The 10,849-nt window shown below is 41.3% G+C and overlaps 1 protein-coding gene across 1 annotated transcript; it reads right to left on the reverse strand.

Moving 5' to 3' along the window:
- Positions 1-6,280: 6,280 nt before the first annotated feature.
- Positions 6,281-10,456, reverse strand: rpe (ribulose-5-phosphate-3-epimerase). Its single transcript, XM_080903624.1, has 6 exons — positions 10,273-10,456; positions 9,841-9,920; positions 9,624-9,763; positions 9,309-9,443; positions 7,056-7,142; positions 6,281-6,953 (listed from the first exon to the last, which is right to left on the reverse strand). The coding sequence occupies exons 1-6, from the start codon at positions 10,392-10,394 to the stop codon at positions 6,831-6,833; spliced, it is 687 nt and encodes a 228-aa protein (XP_080759750.1). The 5' UTR covers positions 10,395-10,456; the 3' UTR covers positions 6,281-6,830.
- Positions 10,457-10,849: the final 393 nt, after the last annotated feature.

Below are 10,849 nucleotides of genomic sequence, written 5' to 3' on the forward strand. Positions count from 1 at the left end.
GCTCTGACATCGAACCCTCCCAAGCTTCTTTCAGAACATCCATTGGACCTCTGACAGGATGCCCATAAAGTAGCTGGAATGGTGAAAACCCAGTAGAACTTTGTGGAACCTCTCGGTAGGCAAATAACAAAAATGGGAGCCATTGGTCCCAATCTGACCCTGTTTCATTCACAAATTTCCTGAGCATTGATTTTAACGTCTTGTTAAATCGCTCCACAAGGCCATCAGTCTGTGGGTGATAAGGACTGGTCTTGACACCCTGGATCCCTAACAAACTATATACTTCTTTAAGCCTCTTAGAAGTGAAATTGGTCCCCTGATCTGTGATGATTTCTTTTGGGATACCTACTCTGGAAAACAACTGAATCAGGCAGTTAACAATCTGACGAGCCTTTATTTTCTTCAGGGGGAAGGCTTCAGGATATTTTGTGGCATAGTCACAAACTACAAGTATGTACTTATGACCTGCTTTACTCTGTTCTAGTGGGCCAACAATGTCCATGGCAATGCGTGAAAAGGGTGTATCAATGATGGGCATACTGATAAGCGGAGCTCTATCTGCTTTCCTGCCTGGAGCTGTTAACTGGCACTGTGGGCAAGCTTTACAGTATTGTACCGTATCACTGAACTGTTGGGGCCAGTAAAATCTGGGAATCATTCTAGAAAATGTTTTAGATTGTCCCAAATGTCCTGCCCAGGGAATGGAATGACTCATTTTCAAAATGGTAGATCTCAAACTCTGGGGGATCACCAACTGGTCACCAATCTTGCTACGGCGATGCAACAAATCTCCCTTAACCACAAACACTTCCTGCCTTCCCTCAACTGTAGTTGACTCTGGGACACATTTAGAGAACAATGGTTTAAGTGTTAGATCCTCTTTCTGAAGCCTAGCAACCTGACTAGCACTGGGGAGAGACTCAGTCTTTAAAGGATCTAAAATGTGTTCAGCTACTCTTGTTCCCTTCACCTTTTCATGTCTTCTCTGTCTCTTGCTCTTTTTTGGTTTAGAACGAGTGCTAGACTCGTCCAATGGGGCATCCTCATTTGCAAAAGGTAATTCATCCCAACCCAAAGCATTAACCTGTAGCTCCTTAGCTTTTGACCTTGTGACCGCTAACAAACTTTCAACGGTTTCAGTCTGACAGGGATGCTTGGCTATTAGCTCTGTGAGTATTGGGAGATCACGGCCCAACACCACTTGATAAGGCAGCGTTTGCAGCACTCCCACTGAAAGAGTGTAACACTGGCCTTCTACTTCAATTGCAACTTCAGCAACTGGGTATGATACCTTATCACCATGAATACAGCACACATCCACTGTTGCTCCTGAAAAGATCACATCCCTGGGAAGACTGTCTTGTCTAACCAGAGAGCGATTACTTCCTGAATCTAACAGAGCTACACAGGGTTTGTCTTCAACAAATACCCCAATTGATGGCTCACGTTGCTGACATTCAATTTCATTTTTGTGATTCTCACTGACTTCAGTTTGTCTAGCAGAACACATGTAATTTTTACTAACAGACATCTTTGTACACTGAGCTTTAAAATGACCTCTCTGACCACACAAATGACATGCTTTATTGGTTTTATTTTTTGTCTCAGATCTGGCAGGATCTGAGTTATACCAGTTCTGTCTTGTGTGCTTAACTTTCAAGTCAGGGCCACCACCTAACTTGTTGAATGGCACGTTGGAATTTGACTTAACTGGTGTGAAGTCTTTTGATGGTCGACGAGCTGCTAAGAAAGCTTCAGCCAGTTCTGCTGCTTCCTTGGAAGTCTTTGGGTTACGTTCCTTAACCCACGTCCGAAGATCAGGATTCAAAACCTTGAGAAACTGTTCCATGATGATGGCGTCTCCGATTTGATCCTTTGTCTTTGTTTCAGGATTCATCCACTTGATGTACAACTCCTTTAGGCGGACCTGCAGCTCCCTTGGTGTTTCCTCTGCTCCAAAGGTACTAGAACGAAACCTCATTCGATAGGTGTCAACACTTATTTCATATTTCTGCAAGACAGCACACTTTACTTTTGCATAGTCCATAGTGTCATCAATATCCATGGCTACATAAGCGGAACGTGCTTTACCAGCTAGCAGTGGTGCTAGGTGAAGAGCCCACTCATCTCGCGGCCACTGGCAAGCATGAGCAATTCTTTCAAAGGTGATTAAATAATGTTCAATGTCCTCACCTTCATTGTAAGGTTGCATTTTTGGCCCCTTCCAGCCTGAATGTCTCACCAGTGTTGAAAGCTGTGCCTCACTGCGTTGATGTGCCGGCTCCAAGTCAAGCCTATTTGATTCTTGTGTGCTGGCAGATGGTTCTGGAGTAGGTGCTCTCGAAGAAGCCGATGTAGATGCTTGTACTTCAAGTAACTGATGCTCTAGATTGCCATGCTGCATCTGCTGTTGAAGCTGGGCAAACTGATGCCGGATTTGCCTCCATCTATCATCCTGGCGCTTGTGCTCTTGCTCCAGTTTAGCATCGCGTTCAGCCTGCTGTTGCATCAGAGTTTGCAAAAGTTTGGACAATTCAGCCACATTCTCTTGTCCAGAAATATGGCCACTTATTGCCCCTTGTTGGTCGCTGCCATCTTGTAAATCATCTGCTTCACATTCTGGAACATGCCCTCTCTTTGCTCGGGTAGACATCTTCTCCACTCCTTAATTGGCCTGGAATCCCACTGCTGCTGCCACCAAATGTGGTAGGACTCGACTTAAGCGGTCAAAGAAGTGCAGGAGACTGATGCTGTCCAGTGTAGCAAGTGATTTATTCACCATTCTGTGGCCCAAGAATATTTACAAAGAAACAAATAAGAAACTCAACTCTATAATTAACTCAATTCAAATAAACATAACTGAACTTAAATCAACGGAAATTAAGGTCAAACTGCACACAGCTACACTGACCTGAACCCTTCTTCTGAAACACCTGAGTTCGTCTGCTTAAATAGTCCCCTTAATCAAACACTTTCTCCTCTGGACTATTCCATTCAGTAGGTAGGTGAGATGAACATGATTATATTCATCCTCTACTACTCCTCTTGACTGGCAACATAAACTCTGGTGTAATCAATACATATCACAACATTAAATCTATTTCTTTATAAACCCTTTAAAATCAACTTTATTAAATTATAAGAATTCTTCCCCTCCTGCCCTTGGTCTCTTCCTGTGACCTCAGATGAACCCAGAAGGTATAAAGCAGGAAGTAGAACTACATTTCCTCCTTTTGCTTCTGGAAGACAGGTAGGTAAAGGTAAGTTCAAACAATACAAATTAACAGTTGAAATAAATAACATGTTAACTTAACAAACTTGCATGAATTGATTTAAACCAAGATGTTATATTATATAATCTGTAAAAGTGCAGAACATAAACAAACCCGGGATAGTAGATGTTTGCCTATTGCAGATTACATGTGAAATATGGTTAAATCAAAACAAGAATGTTAACTAAGAATGTAGACAAATGGTCTTCTCACCCACTTTGTCACACTCCGCATGACGGCTGTCTGAATCATTTTTTTAGTGTAAAATAGTTTTGTGGACTTTCAACACCTGCTCTCAGCCATTCCCAGTGTGTGGTGTGTGTGTCCATTGTTTTATTTTGCACAAGGCCAGTAGCATGCTGTGAAAGGCATAGGTACTTTACATGTGACTAGGACAAGCCAAGGGCTGATTGATCTGGGACCATTCTTTTCTGTGCTCCAGTCATTCCCACATCTATTATGGCCTTTAACCACAAATAACAGTACCTCTGGATGTTGTTGTCATGGCTGACTTTGATCTATAAGTTAAGGGCCAGTATGTGAGGTGTGTGCATATGTCCCTCTTTGAGCATCCTCTAACCCCCGCGAACCGGTTCTGTCCTTGTTCCCACTGCTGCTGCCGACATTTCTCTCTCTCTGCTTTTAAAACTTTGTAACAAATCAACAAATGGCATGTAGATAGTGTGGAGAGTGAAACAGCAACTGTCAATTAACTAATAATGACACTACGACATGGCTTAAGTAGTGTGGAGCATGTGTAGGTGCTGCCGACTCACTCACATTGAATTGTCTCTCATTTCCAAGTGGCAGCAACACAGGCATACAAAACGGCTGTCATCCTCTATTAGAACAGAAATCGGTCACAGATTCACCCAATAATGCGCAAACACACATATAATACACAAACTCAACTGTAACACACTTGCACAGTATGCAAACCTCTATATACACGTGTGCATCGACCCTGTAAGCAAAGATGATGACATTATCTGCCGTTATCTGTGATTTTAAAATAAAAATACAGATTTTTAGGCATCAATATTTCAGCAGCTCTGTGAATTGCCTCCAAGACATATGCTGCATTATTAAGAGTGAGCTGCTTGCAGTTTGAAGTATGTCATGGGTGATTCTCATTGACAGGAGGGATTCTTTCAGCAGATAAAGAGATGAGAGAAACCACAGATATATCTCTGGTCTTTCTGGGTGTGCGGGAAAAACAAGGTTCTGGTTCTGGTGATTCAACAAATACAATGCTACGTATCGATTCCTGGAAACACATCCTGCTCGTAAACTTGCATTTCTCCTTGTTCAAACAAATCAGACACTGGCACCACTGCGAGACAGTAATCAATTGAAAAATAACAGCCCCCTTTTTTCAGTGTAATGATTGAAACTGACAGAGCAATAAAAGTCTTTGAAAAGCAGTCAAAGGTTAAAGCAGTGTTGTCAATATGCAGAGAGACAGACGGCTCCTCTTATTCACAGCAATCACTCTGTGTCCAATTATCTGCTGAATTTGTAGCGTTGCTGTTCACACTAGTAAGCCTGAACACACCATAGATTACAGCGCAGAGTTTTTAATCTGGAGGCTTGTAAAATATTTGTTCGTGTTTACAAATGAATAAATATACCCCTGACTATTTAATCAAAAAGGTTTTTGTCCAAACTCGCCATCTTGTGTACAAATGGGAGAGGGGGGAAAAAAAATCAGTGGAAGCCAGTCACGCAGCTTGGATCATGTACTCTAGATTTTCTCTGTGAAGGAGCCATTAATCTCCTTCCACGTGAGTTAAAAGAGCTGTGGAAAATATACCCAGTGACAAGCAGAAGTCTAACACTGAAAACCTGAGTGAGGATTAATAAAAACAGACTTAATATCAATAGTAGAAGAGATCGAGCAGGCTGCTGCAGTGAAATGTAAGATTTAATTGTCGACATATAACACAAGGTTTTATGACAAATTCAAATTTTGTAAATGTATTGCACTAACAAAGAATAATAACTAAATTGCCCGAGGAAACAAACTGCTCCGGAGTCTGGTGGTACAGCATTGGATCCCTCCTCGTTTTGCCAGATGGCAGCAGGCTAAACAGGCTGTGGTGGGTAATTTTTTTTTTTAGCATCCTTTGAGCTGTATGCAGATACCTCACTGTTAACAGTGAGGCTCAACAGATGGATGCTGGTGAAAATCAAAGCATTTTGTGATGCTTCTAGTTAAGTTGCTCTCCACTGCTCCTGAGTAAAAGTTAACAAGAACTTGACATGAAAATTCAGTTTTCTTAAGAAGTACAGTCACTCCTCAGCGTCCTTATCCAGGCAGGTGTGTGCCGGCAGTGACAGGTTCTCTGTGATACTCATTCCCGAGAACTGAAATATGTTCACCTGCTGTTCATCAGCTCCACTAATGTAAAATGGGGTTTGAATTCAAGATTATTGCTGCAAGATTAATGTTTAAGGAGCACCTTACAGTTCTGTCTCATTGAGGCACCACCACCCAGTACGGCTTTCTATTGTTATAGTTTGTCTACTTTGAGGCCGGACGTGTTGTGCATTGAAAAAAAGATGTTCCGGCAACACACCACAACTACTTTGGTTGTAGTGTGCTGTTAAATGTAGACTTCTAATCTGAATGAGTCTAGCCATTCATTCTCCTCCAACCTCTGACACAAACACACCCAGATAACTGCTGCTCACTGGATATTTTTGGACCCTGAAAACCCTAGAGTTGGTTGTGTGGGAAAATTCCAGTAGATCGGCAGTTTCTGGGGAAAAAAAAAATAAATAAAAAAAAATCAGACCAGCCACTCTAACACCAGCCACCACACCGTGTTCAAAGTCACTTAAATCACTCTTCTTCACCGATTCTAGTTCTTTATGCCTAAATGCTTGAGTTAATACAATGTAATTGGCTAACTAGGCATTTGTGTTGTTAAGCAGTGTACCCAATGATATAAGTACATAATGTATAATACACATTTATGGTCAAACTGCAAACACCACACACTTCCTTTCACTTTTAACTTTTTTAATCTGCAAAATCAAATTTCATGGTTTGATTGAATGGTGTACAATACTTCTACTCAGTATAACAGTAAATAGCTTGTGATTTCAACAACAATGAACGAGTCAAAATTGGATTTTGTGATGTATGAACCATGATATCTGGGCCATTTTATTTCTGTGATTCATAGGGAGAACACAGTGTAAATCAAAACAATACTCAGGAATGTTTACAGAGTTTCTCAGAGTAGCATTGGCTCCAGTCCTGAAATAGATGTTCCTATGCTGAGGTGAGACTCGTTTTGAGTTAACTATTCAGGAGACTGTGGCAAAAAGGATGAAGTTCAAGTTTTAGGAGGCACGACGCAAGTTCACTCCATCAAAGTGATTTGGATTTGGCTGTCAACACACACCCTCCACTGAAGCCCCCTGTTCAGACTTGGACCCTCAACCTCTAACCCAGAAATGTCCATATTGATTCCTTTCTGCTGGCTGCTGTGGTGGTGTTGCTGGGACAGGTAGGTAGAGTGTCGCTGTGAGGACCATAAATAGAACATCTCAGCGGTCCAGCGAGCGTTTCTGGATTGCTTCGGCCACCACGGTGCGCAGGAGGGCGATGACAGAACGAGGGTCATCACTGCCAATCACAGCACTGCCTGACACAATCATGTTAGCCCCTGCCTAGAGCAAATGGGAGCAAACAAAATGTAAGAAAACCTAAAAGCATATACATTTTGATTTTAGACGGTTATTTGATTAGCCTGTCGTGTATGCGTCGTTTACCTCTGCACACTTGTGAATAGAGTCAGGACCGACCCCTCCGTCTACTTCAATATCTAATGATGGGAACTGACTCCGCAGCCAGCTTACCTGGGTCACACATACACAGAAAAGAACTCAAAATGTGCCAAATACAATTTTCACAGATTAGTAGGAGAGCAAAGGCACACAATAATGCCGGTTTAATCACATGCACCCCCCTTCAACAAGACTGCAGGCCAAACAAAACCACTATATTGTGGTAAATATCTGCTTCAATAATGACTGAATAATCTTTTCAGAACTGTCAACAACCAACAGTCTGCACAAATCATACAGAGTGTGCCTTGGATCAGTGTTTTGCTTTTTACACCAAATTTTCACCCACACAAGAGGTCCTCCTCAAAATGGAACACACAGATTCATCTGAAAAGCATCTGTACGTGATCACTACAAAGGCCCGGCAGCACTCATACACCACATACTTCACATATACCTGAACCCATTGCACTGCTTTTTTCTAAGTGTGCAATGCAATATTTTGTATCAGCCTGCTGTGGGCTATGCTTGTGGAAAACCAGCATTGCCCACAGCAGGCTGGCTACAAAGAATAGTCATGGTAAAATACACTAGCAGTTCTAAGTGTTTACATACCAGGACATTTAAAAAAAAAGATCTGATCCTTGCTTATAATTATTTTAATACAAGCTCAGGTGAGCAATATTACACTGCATATTATACTGTGTCATTATTCATTTAATAAAAAACAAAGCCAAAATTTAGAAGCAGCGTGTGACAATGATTCAGTAGTTTTTAGAAGCACCTCTAGCAGCAATAACTTGAAGTTGACTGCATGATTTTATCGTCTCTTACAGTGTTGAAGGACTTTTGGCCCATTTTTCTTTACAATGTTGCTTCAATTTCTTGAGGTTTGTGGGTAATTTATGTGCAGCTCTTTTAAAGAGCCCACTGCAGCATTTCAATCAGTATGAAGTCTGGACTTTGACTAGGCCATTGCAACACCTTGATTATTTTCTTTTTTCAGCCATTCTGTTGCAGATTTGCTATTGTGTTTCGGATTATTGTCCTGTTACATGACCCAGTTTGGGCCAAGCTGTAACTGTCAGATAGATGCCGTCACATTTGACTAGAATACTTTGATATACAGAGGAGTTCATAGTCGACTCAGTGGCTGCAAAACAAGTCCAAATTATCACCCCTCTGTCACAGTGCTGATAGTCAGTATGAGCTGTTTGTGCTGATATGCGTTTGGCTTTCACCAAATGTGGCTCTGTGCACTTTGGCCAGACATCTCCACATTCGTCTCATCTGTCAAAAGGACACTGGTCCAGAAGTCTTGTGGTTTGCTCAGATGCAACTTTGCAAAGATGAGCTGGGCTGTCATGTTCTCTCTAGAGAGAAGAGGCTTTCTCCTGGCAACCCGTTCAAACAACCCATTCTTGTTCAATCTTCTAATTTTACTGTCATGAACTTTCTCACAGAGGCCTGTAGAGTCTGAGATGTAGCTTTTGGGATTTTTGCAATTTCTTTGAGGATTGCACCCAATAACCTTGGGATAAATCTGCTGGGACATCAACTAATGGAAAATTGACAAGTGCCTTCAATGTTTGCCTTCTATGAGCAAACTTTCTCCCTGTAGAATAACAGACTTCAAATTGTTTGGAAATGACCTTATAACCCTTCCCAGATTGATGGATAGCAATAATCGTTTCTGTAAGATCATGCTGTTATCCTTCCTCCTAGAGAATTAACACACACCTGAATCCTCCAGACCAACAAATTAACAAAACGTCCACTTTTACTTTTTGATTGTTTTATCATTTCACACTTACTGATGGTCAGTTAATGAAGTGTGTTTAATTAGCCGCTCCTGGCTGCTACGTACCCTCTTAATTCATGTGGAAGCACTATGAGTGCATGCTTTCTTTTTACCATGATTATACAGTCTCCTGTGCAGTCTTTAATGCTATGACCATTTACTATGCATTTTTATTTGGATAATTTTAGGTGTAGTGTACAGAGAAACGCACATTGATTTTTTAATGCATATTCCTTTAATTTCCTTTCTTAAACTTCTCAAATAAGACAAACAATGACCTCACACCTCATATGCTAATGAAGAGTATAGAAACTGCACTGTGCTAAATTGTAAATTCAGTAAGTATGATAAATCCAATTTGTTCTGTTGTGGTTATGTGTAATACTCTTTTTTTTTTTTTCAGAAAGGTCATTCTTCCATCTTTGCTTAGTCCTTACCTTGGGCATCATGTCTTCCATAAACTTTTGTCCCCCAAAACCAGGTTCAACAGTCATTACCAGAGCCATGTCGATCTGGTTAGCCCAGGGAGCCAGCTCTTCAACAGTAGTACCAGGCTTAATAGCCAAACCCACCTGTAATACAAGTGAGCGAGGGTCACTTTAACACTCACATGTTTATAACAAATGCCGGGGTTTTATAATTCCCTATCACTACAATTATACAATTACACTATAATTATGCAGATGTCTTTATCGTCAAGGCAGTGAATAAGTAAAGCAAGTCTGTCTCTTCTTTTGGGGTCTTTTCCTCACCTTCATGCCACTCTCTCTAATCTCTTTAATGAGGTTTCCAGGGTTGGTGGTGGCCTCTAAGTGGAAGGTGTACTGATTGGCTCCTGCTGCGGCCATAGGCTTGACCCATTGCTCAGGCCGAGACACCATCATGTGCATATCTGCAACATTCACACTGTCCCAATACTGTGCGGCACAACAATACAATAACAGTGATTGTTTTATCATTAAGTCTCACCAAAGAACGGGTCTTGGCCTACTGACTTCCTCAAACACTCCACCATAGGATGGCCAAACGTGATGTTGGGTACAAAGTGCCTTAAAGAGGAAACAAAGAGAAACTTTTAGATTGCAACTGTTGTGCTCTTCATCTTGCATAAAAAGCTTACACTGACGTCTTGCGTAAGTGTGGAGAAAGCTAAAAATGTCAAAACTACCACGGAGAAGTATAAGGCAATAACACTTTAAAGACAGTCTTGTAATAGTTTAGCACCAAAAAGGTTTTAGCCTTCCATTTAAACCAGTTACAAAAATATCGCCTGCCCGGCTTAACTTTTGACAAGCTAGGTTAGCTTGTTGATGTTAGCCAACTTTGGCTCTCAAGTACTGAGCTTGAAATTGGCTTGCTAGCAGCTAGCACAACAGGTAAACTATATGCTAACCAACTGACCCATCCATGACGTCCAGATGCAGGTAATCCGCCCCACACTCCATCATCCTCACACACTCGCTGCCCAAACAGGACAGGTCGCTGCTAAGGATGGACGGACCGATCTTCGCACTGTAAGCCATGCTGCTAATGCTGTATTTCTCTGCGTGCAGCCTGACACCTAACAGGACAAGCTCGCCGTACCGTAAAGCTCAACTTCCGCTGATGACTTTCAAAATAAAATCCAAGAACGGAGAGCGAAACGTCTGGCGTCGTGTCGTGGAGAAATATGTAGCTAGGCAGCATAGACAAGCTTCGAAGATATTTAGGACATCATGCAAGTCTGTGTTTTATGCTAAGAAGAAGTTAGATAAACGTGTGACTGTCTTTAAGACATATGTCTTTTCATTTGTGATATTCTTCCCGTCGATATATATCTTCAAAGTATGTATTATTGCATTTTTATGCTTAAACAAGCTAAAGGCAACTATCCAATTTTAATAAAGTACTAAAATTATGAATGAATAAAGACGTATTTTTTAACATCTTAACTTTTTTCAAAAACTTTCCTGTTTTGCTCTAAGTGTCAGTGGGTAGT

The sequence above is a fragment of the Rhamphochromis sp. 'chilingali' genome, assembly GCF_963969265.1.
Source record: "Rhamphochromis sp. 'chilingali' genome assembly, chromosome: 14".
Taxonomy (NCBI): domain Eukaryota; kingdom Metazoa; phylum Chordata; class Actinopteri; order Cichliformes; family Cichlidae; genus Rhamphochromis; species Rhamphochromis sp. 'chilingali'.